Here is a 20,301-nt window from a genome sequence, read left to right on the forward strand (position 1 = left end):
AAGAGAAGACAGTGGGATGTACTATTTAATTCTATACTACATTTTTAGGCAGATGTATAAGCTTAAATTTTACTGCGTAAGGAAAAATCTATGTAAACAGGGCGTCACTACTCTAGACAAGGATCGTGTGATAAAAATACGAGAATAAAAATAAAATTTCTGACAAAGGGTAATTGGTACTTTAACGGCTGATTTAACACCCTTAGTGATCTCTCGATAAGAGGATAACTCGATTAAAGAGGAGATGTTGTTCATGGCCTGACTACAGCTGTCCAAGAATGCTGCGCCTTAGCAACCAATACACCTCCTCCAATGGTCGTCACGATCTTGCGTTGCGCGACGTCAGCCACGAGGGCACTTGTCCTGTGAGCAATCGAAGAACTAGCAAGAACAAGTAAATATGCAACTTAATTGCGAGATGAATAGGAAACACAAAGATGAATATTATTATGGTGGGATTCTGTGAACAAGTATCCGAATGGTTGCGCCAACACACACGTGTACAAGGAAGTAGCAAAAGCTAACTTGCAGAAACAAAATCCGACTAACCCTGAAGGGGTAACTCACTATTTATAGAGGTGGGAGGACGACCAAGTATGCCCTAGGGTCGTGCTCCATCAGATTGGGGCACACCCCACTAGGGTCCCTCTTAGGTCGGGTCCCAAATAAAGTTACAAGCTCAAAGGTCCATGACAGGTAACACATCACTTTATTTTTTTATCTGCGGATGACTGGGGATCGAATTTGACGATGAGGCTGGATCTGTTAGAAAGATAACTTCAAGATCTTTCTATCAAGTATTCATGGACCCAAAATGGAACCCGTATGCAAATTTGACAACAGTATGAAGTCAACAATGTAGCGGGTGACCGAATTGAATTCCAGCATTTGATCATCTTGATCTTGATCACATCACTTAGTACCGTCCATCTAAAATAGGGGCGGACTTTCGATTAAGTTAAAAAAAAGATAAAAATAAAAAACCCTAAGAAAAAAAAAGTAAAATCCGTATTAGAGATCAAATTGTCCGTCATCCGTGCGTCTTGCTTCTTCCCCACGCACGCGCATACTTCTTCACAGTGGGCGAAGACTATGTACTCTGCCTCTTAATACTTTAAAGCTCTCCTATATAAAGGAGGCCCAGCGGTCCCTGCACATTGCACAATGCGATCTGTATAGGAGTAGATATTGCATCTCTGCCACTTTCCTAGGCTCCAACCTCCCAAACTTTCGCTGTTCGCTGATGATGGTGAAGGTGGTCGTTGCTCGCCGGGGAGGGGAGGCCTCCAACATCCCGACGGTGCTGGGGGCGCTCGGCCTCGTCACAGCCTCACTGATCGCCAACCTGATGGCCGGTGTGTATGACCCGCCGCTGGGCTTCGGTAACATCTACTACCACCTCGCCCTTGTAGGTTCCTTCCTCGCCGGAATGGCGCAGGTGGGCGCCGCCGTCTGGGTCGCCGACGACCCACGCGGCCGCCGTGACGCCAGCAACAAGTTCATCTACGCCTCCGTCGCGCCCTTCCTCGTCGCCGTTGGCCTCACGGGGGCGGTGCTGCTAGCTACGGTAATTCCCCTATAGCTTCATCATGCACCACGCGCCAACACCGACATCACCGCCGCCGACGCCAGCTCAGCTCTTACATGGATCGAGCATGAGAGATACTGTATCATCATCTATCTTGTTTCAGTTGTGTGATGCTGCATGCTTAATTATACGTGTAGTTTGCCGTTTGGGTCATGGTGGTGTTGTGTATCTTCTGGCTGCTGCTGCTGTTGTAGTTGTAGAGTTCATTAATTCATGGATCGATGAATTTCCTGACGCAAATTTTGAGTCGATACTATGCGACATTGTTTTCGAGATCGTCGACTCGAAAGATGATTCTTCTTTTTGCTGAATCTTTTGCGATTTCCTCTCCAATTATTAATCAAGATTATGATTGGATTTGTTTGGATGAAGGGTGTGGGCCACATAAATTGGCCCCACATTTCCACCTACTGCAACTAGTAGGAGACTTTATTAGGAGGTGAGGAGACGGCATGAGGGAGGCTGCTGCCGGCGGCTACGGGCCACGGCCATGGCGCCGGCGCCTTCCCCTTCGCCCTGCGCTCGCCTCGCCCAAGCCTCCATCTTACGCTTCTGCGGCGCCTTCTCTGCACTCGCTTGCCGCCCTCTCCCCGCGTGGGGCGGCGTTAGAGCGCGCGAGATTTCACTCGGCGACCATCTGATCGCCATCGCCGGGATTCCATCGAACCTGCGCCGGCGGAGCCGAGCAATGGTGGCCATCGCCGTCGCCGCAGCTTTGGAATTAATTACATCAGATTTGTGGCTTTGCTTTCCATGAGGGCCCCGTTGACTTTTAAGAGCACCAGAGCCAATCCGTTGTGATTTTAGTTGTTCTGTTGTTGAAACTTGAAACCTTGGATTGGCAACAGGTGATTTGAAGAATTTCAGCAACCTACCACAATTTCATAGGGCAATTTGGTATGTTCGGTGAAATCTAATGCACACATTTCAGCAATTCTTTGGTGATGTGTTTTTTTTTTCTCTCTCCATCGTTTAGTAAATTGTGGATCACTTCCATATTCATATTGAGGCTTCAAGCTTCTGTACATTTGACAGGGTCTGTATTTTTGCACGTGGTGACTGGTGAGTACGGCAAATTTCCTTGCATGCCATCTAATTAATCACAAGTCCAGAGCTCGGAGCTCGGAAGAATTGTTAAGTAGAGGGATGTGAAACTCCCTTATAACAGGCTTTACAGTTGTTTCAGTTCAGTTCAGTTCAGTCTCTTCAGATTAGTTATAACCTTGTTATTTTCTATATCAATATTTAGGATTGAACGGAATCCTGATGCTATCGTGATTCCATTTTTTACTATTAACTGTATTTCTACTTGGGCTTTTTTACAAAATAAATGTAAGTTGTGTTATCATTTTACTGATTATAGATTTATATCGGAGGGATTGAAGCTAGCATCTTTGGTTTTGTGACCAACACCATATCCACTGGACTAGGGAGTTTTTTTTTATTATGGTCGAGTGTGAGGTGTATTGATCCAACGGTTTTAGTTGGATGGATCGAACTAACGACGGAAGCGGTCTTTATGTTTACAATAGTAAAGATATTATGTTATTTAATTATTTTAAAAACTATATTTTTTATAAAGTTATATAGATCTATACTTAACCTCCTATAGCAGGGCATTTTAAAAAAAGCGCAGGGACATTTACATGACGTGAAATATGGTTATTGGAGACTTAAAAAGGAATTCCTACGATGTTCCAAACTTGAAAATGCACCAACAGAAAAGCTTATAAATTTCTAAGATGTTTTCAAAAACTTAAGAACATAGGAATAGAAAAAAATATAAAAATAGAAATTTGAGAACGTAGCTATAGAAAAAAAAAAAGAGATTGTGTAGAAAAATACAAAATGAATTTTGAGAATGTGTAGGACAACATAAGAATATTATGCGTAGAGAAAAACACAAAAAAAATGAGATTGTGTAGAAAAACACAGAAAAAAAAGAGAGAAAGTAATAAAAATAAAAAATGTACATGAAAAAAATGAGAACGAACGTGTAAAAAAATATAAAAATTTGTGTAGATAAAGAACACAAAAGATTTTGTGCAACTTGCCGGTCTCAAACCTGTGGCCTCCTTGTGCTAACTAGAATGCACTAATCAGATGAGCTAGTGAGCTTTGTTTGTTTTGTTTTTAACAACTACGGCACGAGAACAATTTTTCACGGGTTGGGCGAGGTAGCACGTAGGCGGCCCAGCCGGCAACCTGGGCGAGCGAGTATGGCAGCCCAGCTGCGCGCGGGGATGTGCCGCGTCCTTGCCTTGCGCACGGGCACGGCTGACTGTAAAAAGCAAGCCGACGCAGGGACGTGCCGCATCCTTGCGCACGGCTTGATAGAACCCGCAACCTTATCTATCCACGTCACTGAGTCGCTTCTTAACAAGTGAAAGTCAGATAGAAAACGTTATTACGCGATTCCTCGACGTACGACGAAAACCTTTTGAATTTTTATAATATAGTACTAGAAAGGATGCCCGGTAAAAAAATCATTACATTTTAAGAGACACCACTAAAACATAAATGAAACTTAGAATTAATTGATTGATTAAGTTAACCAAATGATAACTATCATGTTTGTAAAATTTAACAGACAGTCAAGTCCATAAGAGTATAAATTGATTATTGCATATTTTCACTATACGTGATCAAATAATAGGCACGTGAATGTGAAATCGGTTCATAATTTGTAAAATTATTTTGCATTTATAATCTAATAGAGATAAGTTGGATGGTAGACCACTCGGGTAGACGGACTGCACAGTGCGCGTAATATGGGCGACGCGACCTGACCGGCTCACTCAGGCAAGGAGGACAGACAAACAAAAACAAAAATACGATCAATTTTTACCATAGTAGATAGCAAAAATATACATGTATTGCACCGGTCAAGTTAATTTAATTGTGCAAATTAAAACAAATTTTCATATAAGTTTTAAAAATAAATTACACGTTGAGTCAGTATTAGTAAAGTGTGGTTAACATGCAATTGAATTGATTTGAAAAGTATACGTGGTCTTCAGAAGCTTATATTTAAGAATAGTAATTATGTTCAACACCATAAACAAATTAATATATGTGATATTATGACTATAAAAGAAGATGAAGGCACACCGCACACTAAACCCTATTATCAATTTTCAACCATGTCCTCTAAGTCATGCACCCTTTGATTTTTTTATTTAATGTAAACATTCCATTCTGAACCGTGCACGGTGACGGCCAGTGAGAACCTTTTTATTTTGCCCTGAAAAAATAAAAATAAAATCAAGCAACCTCTCCGATCAAAGAGTGCATCCTATCCACTAGACCATGTGGTCGTGCTTGTTTGTTTCTGCGCGAGACAAAAGAAATACCGAGACAGACATGCTATACGCGCGACAGACAGCGAAAGCTCTATACATCTAACCTTAAAAGTGAGAAAAGAGACGTGCCCGTGCGCGTCGCCCCACCGCGCCGCGCCGCGCCGCGTGTCTGTGACTTTTATTCAGACTTTTTATGTGAAGCTGATTATTGCCTCCGTTCAATAATAATTTTATTTTTAAACTTTTCTCAACGCTTGATCATTCGTCTTATTTAAAAAAATATAAAAAGTTAAAAAAGTTAATCACGTATAAAGAACTAGCATGGTGGCCCACGAAGATTGCGCGGCTAGCATTGATATAAAATTATTTCATATATAAAAAAATATGTTACACTGTAATATAATTTAAATTCTAACCCGATCAAAATTATGTGTATGATATTCTAATTAATATAGTGATTTATATGTGCATAAAACAAACATGATGGATGTTTTAGTATTCTCTTAACAATACATTAAGTCAAATATATATAAATTTTATGATATATTTGCTTATCTTCTTCTTTGCATCTCTATCTTCAATATAATAGCAGTTGCTCTCACTACCCCAAGGCCCCAATGACACCATTTACATTATTTTAAAATTTTTAATCTAAAATTTGGATTTTTTTTCTAAACTATATTTATGCATCAAATCTTTTTATTACTTTTCTTTATTTTTAATTCTGAAATTGTATTTCTAATTGGATTTTTAACTGGAATTTTAGAGATTTTCATATTGTATCTATGATGGACTCTTACCTCAATATAAATTATAATAAAAGTTTTAATCTAAAATTTGGATTGGATTTTTCTAAACTGTATTCATACATACGTATGTACAAATGCATGTGATTTTATTTTTATCTCTTATAGAAACACTAAGATGAGAGTTACAAATCCGATTGACGTGATCTTTTCTATTTTAATATTGTTATTGACCGGGATGCTATAAGAGAACCTGATGTGTCTGGTTGATCATTTTTCTTTTGTCTGATTGATCTTTTTTTTCTTTTTTTTCTCTTTTTTTTCTTTGATTAATATTAGAATTTTTAACTTGTGAGAGATAACATGGAGACTCTTCTTTGTAAGCGCATTTAGATCAATTTTCTCTTCTTGTAATTTTATTATAAGTGATTATTTTTTGGGTGGATAAATGTAGTAGAGGATATGATTCAAATTAGGTAGGGAGTAGTGCCATCTATTTTTTTGGCCTAATCCAAAGTTTTATAACGGATTATAATACAATCGGCTTAAAATGATACATTGCCTTACCGTATATTACTAAAGAAATTGAGTCTATTAAAATTAGATAGGTTTCTATTACCAGTATAATATGATAGAAAATTGAGACGTCTCTTATTCCGATTGTTATTTTTTTTCTTTTGTAATGCACTTGAAGCTAATCGGTTGCCATATGAATATATGTCATGCGATTATAAACCTGATCTATCTGATCAATTGATGTGATTGATCTTGTCTCCTTTTTGTTGCTATAAACCTGATTTGTCCGATTGGTTTTTTTTTCTGTGATTGATCTTGTCTCCTTTTTGTTTCTATAAACCTGTTTGTCCGATTGTTTTTTTTTCTCTTTTTTCGATTTCTCTTTTTTTCTTTTTTCTTTTATTTTTCTTCGATTAATCTCAGAATTTCTAGCTCGTAAGAGACAACGTGGAGGCTCCCTTTTCTATTACTTTATATATATAATAGATAGATTATTAATATTTTATTATCTTGTAACAATAAAAATATTAGTTATAAAAAATTTAAATAAAACGAAGAGTCAAAAACATATTGAAAAATGAACTTAGGTAGTACTACGTACTAAACTAAACAGAAGACCGATCCATGGAAGACGTCCACTCAGCTATACATAGAGAAACGAAACAAGCAACTAAACAGGATCCATGGAAGACGTCCACTCAGCTTAGAAGCAAATGCTAAGCCTGTGGGCCACATGCCAGCCAAACAGTATCCATGGACCAAGCACAGATAGAAAGCATGAGAACGAAAAAGCCAGGCAAGGCAGGTGGTGCTAGTCCAGAAGACACTGTAGCGGTTGGCGCATTTGGGCCTTGTTTAGTTACTAATTTTTTCAAGAAAAAAATCAAATTAAATTTTTGGACATCTAAACTGATCATTACATATAGACGAAACAAAAAACTAATTGTATAGTTATGGGAAAAATTGTTAGATAACTCTTTTAAGTGTAATTAGTTCTGATTAGCCATAAGTGTCACAGTAACCCATGTGTGCTAATGACGGATTAATTAGGCTCATAAAAATCATCATGTGATTTTCACGCGAGCCATGAAGTTCATTTTTGTTTTTATTAGATGGTAAATCATAAATAATACTTAATACGTGACTAACTTTTTTCAATTTTAAAAAAAATTTAAATAGGATGAATGGTCAAACGTTGGCCACGAGAACCGAATAATTGGTTACGGGGGAACGCACGTATTTTGCAAACTGATCAAGCCCTAAACGTCAAACGTCAAACATCGAAACCTATGATGTCATGTGGGTCCGACGTGAGGCCGCTGAGATCACTTGGTGTCTTTTAGAAAATTCCATGGGGGGCAGACTATATACTGTGCCTGCTAAGGGCTAAGAGCTCTCTTTATATATATACGAGCACAAGAAATGCGCAAGGCACAACACGATCTATATAAGCGTGGATATAATAGCATCTCTGCCACATTCCTTGCTCCAACCTCCTAAATTTTCGCTGTTCCTTGATGATGGTGAAGGTGGACGTTGCTCGCCGGGGAGGGGAGGCCGACGGTGCAGCCTCCAACATCCCGACGGTGCTGGGGGCGCTCGGCCTCGTCACAGCCTCACTAATCATCAACCTGATGGCCGCTGTGTACGACCCGCCGCTGGCCTTCGGTAACAGCATCTACTACCACCTCGCCCTTGTAGGTTCCTTCCTCGCCGGAATGGCGCAGGTGGGCGCCGCCGTCTGGGTCGCCGATGACCCACGCGGCCGCCGTGACGCCGGCAACAAGTTCATCTACGCCTCCATCGCGCCCTTCCTCGTCGCCGTTGGCCTCACGGGGGCGGCGCTGCTGCGGTAATTCATCATCACGTGCCCAACACCGACATCGCCGCCGCTCACGCTAGCTATCGAGCACATAAAGCTAATGTTACCATCATATATCTTGTTTTAGTTATGTGATGCTGCTTGCTTATGCTTAATTTTACTTGGTCTTTTGTAGCTTGCCGTTTGGATCATGTCGTTGTTGTTTGTGTATCTCACCTCGACTATATATGCACATCGATTTGATCACTCTCTCTCTCTTCTTGCTGCTGCTGTTGTAGAGTTAATTAATGCATGATTGATGAATTTCCTGTCGCAAATTTTGAGTCTACACTGCGCAACGTTGTTCTCCTTTAGGAGATCGTCGACTCGAAAGACGATTCTTCTTTTTTGCTGACTCTCCGCGATTTCCTCATTACCAAGTTCATCAACAATTGCCCCCATCACCGCCCGATTTCGGCGGCGGTGGGGGGCCGCATTGCTCTGGAGGCGGCGCCGCGACACTGTGCCGTCTCTCCACGCCGCTCGCCGTCGGTGTTCTATTCGAGAGCTTGCCTCCTCGCCGTCGTGTCCTCGTGGCTCGAAACAGCATTTTTTTCCCCTCTTTTTCTCTGGTCATTTTGACTGTTACTGTTATAACGGGAGAGAATGGTGTGGTGGGCCATAGAAGTGGGCCCACATCCAGCATCTGACCCTTTACCTTGCCGCCGTTGTGCCCAGTCGGCCATGCCTCGGTGAGCCGGCTGCTGCTTCGCCGGCGGCGCGGCGCTTCCGCCCTCCCCTCGCTGGTGACCTGGTAAGGCGCCTTCTCTCCGCCTGATTGATCCCCTATTCCCCTCTCTATCTCAACTTGGCTCTCGCGTTTTCATCGGTGGTAGCTCGTGCGGCGGGCGAGATTCCTCTCGGCCACAGATCCGATTGGTATCGTCGGGACCCGTCTTCCGGGGCCATCCCCCTCTTCGCGAACCTGCGACCGCCAGGCTCCTCGACCTCGGGCACGATCTGGTCGCCTGGTCGCCATCGCTGAGGTCGATGTACGGAGGCATGGCATGTCTGTGTGTTGGGCATTTGAGGTTTAGAGGACAGCATCCTCGATGTGCTTGGAGGTCCTGTTTATTGAGTTCTACCTACTTCGTGAGTACCCACATCTTCATTTCCTAATTATAACCCATGTAATCCTACTTGCCTGAGGATGCCTTTGAGCATGCAGATTGTTCTGAACTTGTATGGCTATCTATCGTGTGGTAGGTTCTATGTTGCGAACTCTACTGATGATAACTAGTCTTAGGGAGATATAGAATCAATCGATATTAATCCTAACATCAATCTTAGATGTCTTTTTGTCCTTGCTATATACTCAGGGTTTTACTTACCGTGCAAACCGCCAAAACCGCGGCACCGCGCTACCGCGAATCCCGCAAGGTAACCGCAAAAACTGCGATGAATTTGAATCAAAAAAATTTAAATTTAAACTCGTGCGGTTTTCGCGGCTTACCGCGCGATTTCGCGCGGTAACCGCGGTAAGTATTTGCTAAAACAGCGCATGAAACCACGGTAACCGTGGTTTCCCGTGTAGTTTTTGTGCCCGAAACCGCGGTTACCGCGAGGAGACCGCGGGTGTGATGTCAAATGCAAAAAAAACTTTAAAAAATCTATAAAAAATACATGAAAAATAGGAAAATATTTTGTGACTATATTTATGACATAGGAAAAATATGACATGTTATAGGGAAAATAAGAAAATTTTCACATGACATTTTTTTAATTCTTGATATTACAACATACAAACATACACCGTCATATCACCCTTCACCAAATAATTCACACCAATAACAAGTAACAACAACTTTATTTTGATTGTTATGTTATAACTATACCTACTGCCCATTATTACGAATAAAACTATTATGTATGTACTAACATGCACCTATAATTTTTCTCCATACATATTTTTCATATATCCATCGTTGTATATTTGTATTTCAACATTATGTACCGTAGTGTCTAGTGTAAATTAATGACTCAACACAAAATATTCTTAAGCATCTTTCTATGAAATATTAGTTGCAATAAACTATTTTTTAATTTTGCTTCCCGAAATTCTCGTTTATGATTTTTAATTACGCCGGAAATACATTTTTCATTAATTTCTTTGACAAAACTACACTATATATCAACATATACGACATATATTTTTTCATTAAATTTCCTTAAAAATTTTAAATTCTCCTCGAATTTAAACTCGGTTACCGCGGCTTACCGAAGCTGTATCTCCGCGGAGGGCGCGGTTACCGCGGCGGTAACCACGGTAACGCGAACCCTGTATATACTCATTGAATTGGTTTCCTGTTCTTATGTTTTCATATCAATAAACAGTGTAGACTATCTTCAGTTATATATTGCTCTTGTTCATGGCAATAGTTGATGATTGTTACTATTGTTGTATACGTAGTTATAAAACATTCAAATTTAGTTAAATTACTGAACCATTCAGAGCATCTTGTATGATGATCTTCATGAGTGGTTCAGGATGACTAATTTTGTTGTAATGGATGTGGGGAAGGGATTTAATCCCTGGTAAAGAAAATATATGTATTCCAGCACCCGTGTGCTACAGTACAATCCAATTTGCTCTCTAAGCTTTTATTTGTGGATATTGTATCCTCTCTGAGTATTTATTTGATTCATTAGGAAAATTTTAGATTCCTGGCAGTAATATACATGCTGTTTATTCGGCCATATTCTAGCTGCTGCTATTTTCAATTCATATAATTAGAATTGAATGGGAGTTTGGCTAAAATGACATCGATTCATTATGAAGTTTTAGATTGCTGAAGCCTTGAGAGCATCTCGATATGTTGATCTCTTATGAATCGTTTAAAATGGTCTTTTGTGTATTTATGAAATGCAGCATGGCAACCTAAGGCCAGGGCAGTAGGTCCTGCAGACATTCATATTAACTTAGGTGCAAAGAATCAAAAGAGAGAGAGAAGAACAGATGAGGAGGCATTAGGAAAAGAGATGATAAGGAGTTAAGGACATGTGGTACTTTCCACACCATAATACACCTTGTAAAGATAATCCTATTGTAATTTAGTCTTACATGTATGTAACAGAGTATTAAATGATGTTATTCTAGTTGGGTGGAGTTGTAGACTGATTCAACTGCTTCAGTTTTCTACACAAATATGGTTAGATTGGTCGCATATTTTTTTTTGTTTCCCGGTGGTGTGTGTGTTGCCCCACGGGGCACCGGGGGGAGGGGGGGGGGGGGTTGTAAATAGGAATGCCAGGTATGGTTTTGAAGCATTAGCAAAACAGAAAAGGCGGGTAAAGTATAACTTTAAAAGGGGCATTATTTATTCATTCCTGTGTCTTATCTGTTTCATGTACCTAACAATAGATTTTAAACTACGTTTTTTTTAACCATCAGTAACAACCCTTTATTGACAGATACTATGGTGTTTCTATTTTTCCGTAGGAGGGCAGTTGACTTGTAAGAACACCGGAGCCATCTATTCTGATTTTAAAGGTCCATTCAACCTGTCAAAGAGCAGCAAAAGAAATGTGCCACAGGCTTGTGACAGATACAACTTAGCCAGGAGATTTCTCTCTGTCTGTGCGCACAAATTGCTATGGCTTATCAGCATCTGCTACGCGCTTGCCCCATGCATTCTGTTGGCAATGGCTTATTGTTGTGTGGTGACAAGTGATGCTTAGAAGAATTTCATATGATGGTAACAAATCAAAATTTGATAGAGCAATTTAGTATGTTCAGTAAAAGAGTTTTTTTTTACCATCCTTAAAAAATTACCTCAAGGTACCATACTTTTTAGTGTAAAATTCTTGTTACCCTGAGGTACTTTTCAAGGATGGTAAAAAGCCCTCAGTAAAAACAAGATACACTTGAGTGACTTCACAGTTAGCACAGACCTGAGTAGTGTTCTGACCAGTTCTTTGGTGTGCTATTTTCCGCCTTCAGGTATGGATCACTTGCATATTGAGGAATCAGGCTATGTATGCCAGGGACTGTAGTTTTTGTATAAATTTTTCTCAGCCGTGGAGAATCTGCAGGGAGCGGTGCAGGACGCAGCTAGCTCTTCGTCGCACTCGGCAACCATCTTCTCCGAGCAGGCGCATCAGGTCCTTGTGCCCAGGGCGCTGGGTATACTTTCCTATTTTTTTTTCAACTTGGATCTCCCATTTCAGCTCAATACTCTCTTGCTTGTATTGATATGGTTTTGTGCTGACTTTGCAATTACTCCAATTGCACTCGATTTGTGCCATATAGGTACCATCTGTAATAACTAAACTGCAATTAGATTTATTCACAAAAGGTTGTCCGGGTTTGATAGGATAATTTGTTATGTCCTGTGAAAACCCTACCAATTGAGTGATTGCTCAATAGCTCGAAGAAGAGGATAGTAACCTGTATCTGTGGAATTTCTTTGGGTTATCATGTATTTCTAGAAGAGGATATAAATTATAAAGAACATCATAGGCAAGTTCCTTTCCAAATGATACAGTTAAATAGTTAATGATTACCAAGCCCCAAGTAGTTACAGTGTCATTGTTTTGCCTGATTTAAGTTTATGAGGTATAAAACTGACTTCAGAAATCATAAGTTCAGTCTGTGTTGTACGATGGTCTAAAGGTGAAGTGACTTTTGGATGACTAGCAAATATACATAAGTTAGAGCATTATGCAGCCTCGATGGAATCTGAAAGCTTGTCAACAAGAGAAGACAGTGGGATGTACTATTTAATTCTATACTACATTTTTAGGCAGATGTATAAGCTTAAATTTTGCTGCGTAAGGAAAAATCTATGTAGGCAGGGCGTCACTACTCTAGACAAGACAAGAATCATGTGATAAAAATACGAGAATAAAAATAAAATTTCCGATAAAGGGTAATTAGTACTTTAACGGCTGATTTAACACCTTTAGCGATGAAGACCCGCGAGGGTTTCTTTTTGGTGTCCGATTTTTCGATGAGCAGATAACTCGATTGAAGAGGGGATGGCGTTCATGGCCTGACTACAGTTGTCCAAGAACGTTGTGCCTTAGCAACCGATACACCCATCCAATGGTCATCGCAATCTTGCGGTGCGCGACGCCGGTCACGAGGACACTTGTCCTATGAGCAATCGAAGAATCGAAGAACTAGCAAGAACAAGTAAATAGTCAACTTAATTGTGAGATGAATATGAAGCACAACGATGAATATTATTATGGTGGGATTGTGTGAACAAGTATCCATGTGCGCAGCACACGTGTACAAGGAAGTAACGACTAACCCTAGGGGGTAACTCACTATTTATAGAGGTGGGAGGATGGCCAATTGTGCTCTAGGGTCGTGCTCCACCAAATTAGGGTGCACTCCTCTTGGGCTGGGTTCCAAACAAAGTTACAAGCTCAAAGGCCCATGAGACACATCACTTTATTTCTTTATCTGCGGATGATTGGGATTGAATTTGATGATGAGGCTGGATCTACTGGAAAGATGACTTTAAGATCTTTCCATCAAGTACTCATAGACCAAAAACGGAGCTCGTATGTAAATTTAGCAGCCGTTTGAAGTCAGCAATGTAGCGGGTGACCGAATTGGATTCCAGCATTTCATTATCTCGATCTTGATCACATCACTTAGCACCCTCCATCTAAAATAGGGGCGGACTTTTGATTGAGTTAAAGAAAATAAAAATAAAAAAACTAAGAAGAAAGAGTAAAATCAAATCAAAATTGTCCGTCATCCGTGCGTCTTGCTTCTTCCCCACGCACGCGCATACTTCTTCACAGTGGGTGAAGACTGTACTCTGCCTCTTAATACTCTAAAGGAGGCCCTGCACATTGCACAATGCGATCTGTATAGGAGTAGATATTGCATCTCTGCCACTTTCCTAGGCTCCAACCTCCCAAACTTTCGCTGTTCGCGGATGATGGTGAAGGTGGTCGTTGCTCGCCGGGGAGGGGAGGCCTCCAACATCCCGACGGTGCTGGGGGCGCTGGGCCTCGTCACAGCCTCACTGATCATCAACCTGATGGCCGGTGTGTATGATCCGCCGCTGGGCTTCGGTGACAGCATCTACTACCACCTCGCCCTTGTAGGTTCCTTCCTCGCCGGAATGGCGCAGGTGGGCGCCGCCGTCTGGGTCGCCGACGACCCACACGGCCGCCGTGAGGCCGGATATAAATTCATCTACGCCTCCATCGCGCCCTTCCTCGTCGCCGTTGGCCTCACGTACGGGGGCGGCGCTGCTACGGTAATTCCCCTATAGCTTCATCGCCACGCGCCAACACCGACATCACCGCCGCCGACGCCAGCTCCTACATGGATCGAGCATTTTAGAGATACTGTATCATCATCTATCTTGTTTCAGTTGTGTGATGCTGCTTGCTTAAGCTTACTTTTACATGTAGTTTGCCCGTTTGGGTCATGGTGGTGGAGTGTATCTTCTGGCTGCTACTGCTGTTGTAGTTGTAGAGTTAATTAATTCATGATAATGGATTGATGAATTTCCTGACGCAAATTTTGAGTCGTTATATACTATGCGACGTTGTTCTCGAGATCGTCGATTCGAAAGACGATTCTTCTTTTTGGTGAATCTTTTGCGGTTTCCTCTCCAATTATTAATCAAGATTATGATTGGATTTGTTTGGATGAAGGGTGTGGGCCACAAAAATTGGCCCCACATTTCCACCTACTTCAACTAGTAGGAGACTTTATTCGGAGGTGAGGAGACGACATGAGGGAGTCTGCTGCCGGCGGCTACGGGCCACGGCCATGGCGCCGGCGCCTTCCCCTTCGCCCTGCGCTCGCCTCGCCCAAGCCTCCATCTTACGCTGCTGCGGCGCCTTCTCTGCACTCGCTTGCCGCCCTCTCCCCGCGTTGGGCGGCGTTAGGGCGCGCGAGATTTCTCTCGGCCACCATCTGATCGCCGTCGCCCGGAATCCATCGAACCTGCGCCGGCGGAGGCGAGCAACGTTGGCCGTGGCCATCGCCGCGGCTTTGGAATTAATTACATCAGATTTGTGGCTTTGCTTTCCATGAGGGCCCCGTTGACTTTTAAGAGCAGCAGAGCCAATCTGTTGTGATTTTAGTTGTTCTGTTGTTGAAACTTGAAACCTTGGATTGGCAGCAGGTGATTTGAAGAATTTCAGCAACCTACCAGAATTTCATAGGGCAATCTGGTATGTTCGGTGAAATCTAATGTACACATTCGAGCAATTCTTTGCTGCTGTGTTTCTTTTCTCTCCATCGTTTAGTAAATTGTGGATCACTTCCATATTCATATTGAGGCTTCAAGCCTCTGTACATTTGACAGGGTCTGTATTTTTGCGTCTGGTAACTGGTTAGTACATCAATTTTCCTGGCATGCCATCTAATTAATTAATCACAAGTCCACAACTCGGAGCTCGGAAGAATTGTTAAGCAGAGGGATGTGCAAACTCCCTTATAACAGGCTTTACAGTTGCTTCAGTTCAGTTCAGTCTCTTCAGATTAGTTCTAACCTTGTTATTTTCTATATCAATATTTTGGATTAAACTGCCTCCAGAATTTCCGTTAGTGTGCTGAAAAATGCAATGACTGCAAGAACTGACGATGTGTGGCAAAATGCGAGTGAATCACTTCGTTGTGCTGCTGCGACTGAATCTGAAAACTTGGCAAGAGTGGATTTCGTGTAATGCTGTGCATATGTTTCTTTTTCTTTCCCTTCAGCTGTGTGAGATCAAGAGTTGAATTTCGTTACACATGTTAACCTGTGCTCCGCTAGAGAAACCTGCCAATCATTATGCTTGTGAAAACAACAAGTTACCAAGTTATGGGCGTGGTAAGTTTTTGAAGGTGGATTGTTGATATGTCAGGTTCAGAAATCAGAACACTTCTTATCTATAGGGTTCACTTCAAATGAGGAGCCAAACAGTGTTTGTTTGGTCGATGGGCCATGCCACCGTACATGTGCCTCTGGGCTGTAGATCACCGTGGCTTTGTTCGCTACTCCCTAAGGCCCAAGGTGCCCGAACTCGTAGAAGCATTCCTGTCCCTGATGTTTTTTCTTTGCCCATCTGATGGTGATCCATTTGTCGTACCATTGGGGCTAGTTTGTTAACTTGTTTCTGTAAAATCTTTTATGTTTTACGTGGTGTTTTCAGGTGTACATATGTATTGTACTTGACGTAATAGATCTCACTGATGTATTTCGTACATTGTAGCGGTAGTTGCAATAATGTTGTATGGCACGATATCCATAACTCTGATTTTGATTTTTTTAAAAAAACACACGATATGTCATGATTATGACAATATGTAACCATTATTTTTTAAAAAAATTAAAATCTCAAGAAAATTTTCAAACCATGCCCTGACTCAACCAAGCCGTGTCCCAGTGGCTTGAAGCCTTGAACAATTATCACGATGACATGGACCATGGTTGAGTTAGCTTTATCTTCACGACGTTTCGCCCCTAGCGAGTTCACAATTTTTTTCCCCCAAAACATCCTATCAAATCTTTGCACATCTAAATAGAGTATTAAATATAGATAAAAAACTAATTGCACAGTTTAAGAGAAATCGTGAGACGAATCTTTTGGTCCTAATTATCCATGATTAGTCATAAGTACTACAATAACTCACTTGTGCTAATGATAGATTAATTAGCTCAAAAGACTTGTCTCGCGGTTTCCAGGCAAGTTATGATTTTTTTTATTTGTGTCCAAAAATCATTTTTAGCCTAAAAAATTTTATTTCCCAAATAAAACAGCGTACGGCATATATAGTCGCATACCTTTTGTTTGGATTGGGATGGGTGCAGTCGCCTGTAACTTTGGCAGTTGCCCGATCCGTAGCGTGAAAAATGAATCGAACTGTTGATGTTAAGGCAACCATCTGACATATCCCCATCACTCGATCTCCTTAGATAGAGAAAGGCATCAGGCATGGCGATGGCACATCCTGCAGCTGCCTTCTTTGTTCTTCTAACTGATGCAAAATAAACAAAATGATATATTTACAAATAAAAAATAATTTAAAAATAAAGTTTTTATATACGTGTTGTTGATGATCTAAAAGTCAAATCTGAAAAATAAGTTGCGATGAAAAAAATCAAATTCAACTTTAAATTTAAATTTAAAGTTAAAAATTTAAATTTTACCTTATAAACATAAGCATAAGCGAAAAGACGAGGGTGATAATATCATCTCATCCGCTCTGTACCTTCGCTTCATCTTCGCATCATTTTACCTCCTTGCAACATCAATTTCTTCATGTAATGTTTTGCAGTAGATTACAGTAATTAATTAAGCGTCATGTTGCATCCGCCAGACACATGATTCATGAGCTGGGTAACCCTGGCTGGAGATGGCCAATAGTAGCACCAGGCAGAATTAAGAGTGAGGCCAGGGCTTAAGCCCTATACTTAGCTCTGTAATCTCACGTACATCTTATCAATTTACTATATGAATTCTAAAAATTGTAACACACATGCTAACTCAGCCATATAGGATGTGTTGTTTTCAGATATGGGTTGGGTTGGGATAGAGCCAACCCATTCCTGACAATGTTTGTTTGAGGATGGGTGGGATGGGTTAGAGCCTGGAGAGAATATTTTTCTTAGATCCAGGTCCAACCAATCCCTCCAAATCGAAGGGATCAACTCATCCCAGAGACACGATGGAGGAGCATTTGCTACCGGGTGGTATAATTTTTTTGTCAGAAATACATAAAAGATTTATGCTTCTATATTTAACGGTGAATTGTCTATTCCATTTGTTAAATTTTTTTAAATATATTACTTGTATAAGTATACATAGAAATTACTTTAGGCTATTCACATATTAATCATAATACCTCGTAATTTTATTTAAGAGATGGGAGATAACCTCACTAACTTATTGTAGAAAGATAATCACATCTAGTCATCCCACCTCCATCCCTTGAACCAAACATACGACAGGTTCACTCCATCACATCGCATCCCTCCAACCAAACGAAAACAGGGTCTAGTCCATCCCTCTTACCAAACAGAAAAATAAGACCAACTCATCCCGCAACCCAGAGATGGATCCGACGCATCTCACCTTATTCACGAACCAAATACATCCATACATAATCAGACTAGATCAGTCTTTGCGTTGTCGCGTAGAGCCATGTCCAATTTGCTCTGCTTTTTTTTTTTTGAAAAGCCAACCGGGGAGCCCGACGACTTTATATTAAGCGGGGAAGCAACATGTATAACCTGTATGAGATACGGCTGGTTGTCGCTATCCTTAACAGATTGCTTGAACCACAAGGAGAAAAAGAACTTAAAAAGCTACAGGAGAAGAAAGCTAATTCAATAATCTCGCCATACCCTTCGCTCCACAGAACACCAAGTTCTGATTTTCTCTATGATTTTTTTCCAATGGCTCCTCTCTTCTACCTGGAATACTCTTCTACTGTGTTCGCATCACACCTCCCAGGAGAGTAGAATCTGCAGGCTTCTCAATCCTTTTCTTGTTGTCTTATCGCTGACTTGTGTTCTGCTATGCCACCAATCATAGAGAGGTTGTTCTGGTTGCTGATTATGCACTGCCCATGTATAGTTTACACGGTCTGTTAAGCTCACAATTTGCTCTGCTTGCCGTCATTTTTGGTTGATAGTCATGGTCACTGGTCAATATGCTCTCCTTGCCATCGATCTGATTGGATACGGTTCGATTGAGCTTGGACGATATGGATCACGGTTCTGCCAAAGCAGCAGTCGCCTTTAGTTCAGTCCCCTCGCGATTGTGACGTGCCACGTCACAATCGCGAGGGGAAAAAGTGGTAAAAGTCACAAACTCACAATCGCGAGGGGGGATTGAACTGAAGTTATGCGCCTATATATGCTGCAATTTCAAGCTGGGATGGACAGACTAGTTCAAAGCGCGCACGACACTCTCTGTAGGTAGATCTCTGCATGGTAGCTGCCTAGCTAAAACCTCCTCTAATTTCCTAGCTCGATTCTACTAATCGGAAGATACTGTTCGCTGATGATGGAGAAGGTGGTCGTTGCTCGCCGGGGAGGGGAGGCCGACGGTGCAGCCTCCAACATCCCGACGGTGCTGGTGGCGCTGGGCCTCGTCACAGCCTCACTGACCATCAACCTGATTGCCGCTGCGTACGACCCGCCGCTGGGCTTCGGTGACACCACCTACTACCACCTCGCCCTTGCAGGTTCCTTCCTCGCCGGAATGGTCCAGATGAGCGCCGCCGTCTGGGTCGCCGACGACCCACGCGGCCGCCACGACGCCGGCAAGAAGGTCGTCTACGCCTCCATCGCGCCCCTCGTCGTCGCCGTCGGTCTCACTGGAGCTGCTCTGCTCTGATACGGTGATTCCACCTAGGTTTACCAACACCGACATAGCCGCTGCCCGCCTCAGCTTCTCCATGGATCGGAGGGAGTGTATCTTCTATCTTACTTGTTTGAGTCGTGTGACGATGCTGCTTGCTGTTTGGTTCATCGTGTTCTTATGTATCACTATCACCTCGATACCTCCTCGCCTAATCTGATCACGTCGTTCTGTCTCTGCCTCCTGCTGCTGTTCTTTTAGTTGATTAATGCCTGAATTGATGCCGCGTAGAGTTAAGAGTAGTCCAAAATTGGAAAGAACAGCAATTCCAAATGCATTAATCAATTTCGGAGTACTCTTAACTCTATGCGTATTCTGACGCCGGCGCCGCCGCGGTGGCGAGCATGATGGTCCTCCTGATCAGTGATCACCAATTCGCCCTTCATTGCCGCACCGCCGGCGAGGGTATCAGCCGCTCCGGCGGCGGTCGGACTGCTTGGTCTCTTTGCATGCCCTTCTGTTTTGCGATCTTTCTCTTGGGTGCCTTTTTTTTTTCTTATAAAACAATATTATTCTTTCCGATTTTTATTCAAAAAGATTTCTGAGTATTAAATTGTTTGGAGAAAGGGTGGGAACCAGAGCCACGTAGCGTAGGACACGGAACGGGGGGCGGCTGGCTCATTCGAAGCCTCTTTCTTCCGCTGCTGCGGCGTCTTCCCTACACCCGCTTGCCTTGCCTCCTCCCTATCTCAATTCCAACTCCTGCGGCGCTTGCCTTCCCTACATTCCCCAGTGCATAGGACCCCAGACAGATTATTCATGTTGGGAATAATAGAAAGGCATAAGATTTAACGTGGGAAACCCTCTAAGATAGAGAGGATAAAACCACGGGAGACAAATCCACTAATAACGGTACATGATTACAGGTACATGGACAGCTTATATTTATAGGTATTAAATAGAACTAGCACTGGGACTAGGACTAGTACTAAAACTAGAATTAGGATATTTGAGTCATAA

At 41.9% G+C, this 20,301-nt stretch overlaps 2 protein-coding genes and 1 long non-coding RNA gene across 3 annotated transcripts; all 3 read left to right on the plus strand.

Annotated features, from left to right (window-relative positions):
• The first annotated feature begins 7,646 nt into the window (after positions 1–7,646).
• LOC102715256 lies at positions 7,647–8,278 on the plus strand. Its single transcript, XM_006645433.3, has one exon. It carries the CDS (start codon positions 7,670–7,672, stop codon positions 8,006–8,008), a length of 339 nt encoding a protein of 112 aa, XP_006645496.1. The 5' UTR covers positions 7,647–7,669; the 3' UTR covers positions 8,009–8,278.
• A 334-nt stretch (positions 8,279–8,612) lies between these two features.
• On the plus strand, positions 8,613–12,535 carry LOC107303458. Its single transcript, XR_001549420.2, has 4 exons — positions 8,613–8,767; positions 8,850–9,105; positions 11,453–11,708; positions 11,954–12,535. It is a non-coding gene; the product is annotated as an uncharacterized LOC107303458 (long non-coding RNA).
• Positions 12,536–18,883: 6,348 nt separating this feature from the next.
• Positions 18,884–19,555, plus strand: LOC102715148. Its single transcript, XM_006643689.3, has one exon. The coding sequence runs from the start codon at positions 18,982–18,984 to the stop codon at positions 19,315–19,317; it is 336 nt and encodes a 111-aa protein (XP_006643752.1). The 5' UTR covers positions 18,884–18,981; the 3' UTR covers positions 19,318–19,555.
• The last annotated feature ends 746 nt before the right edge of the window (positions 19,556–20,301 follow it).

This window comes from Oryza brachyantha, chromosome 1 (assembly GCF_000231095.2).
Source record: "Oryza brachyantha chromosome 1, ObraRS2, whole genome shotgun sequence".
NCBI lineage: Eukaryota > Viridiplantae > Streptophyta > Magnoliopsida > Poales > Poaceae > Oryza > Oryza brachyantha.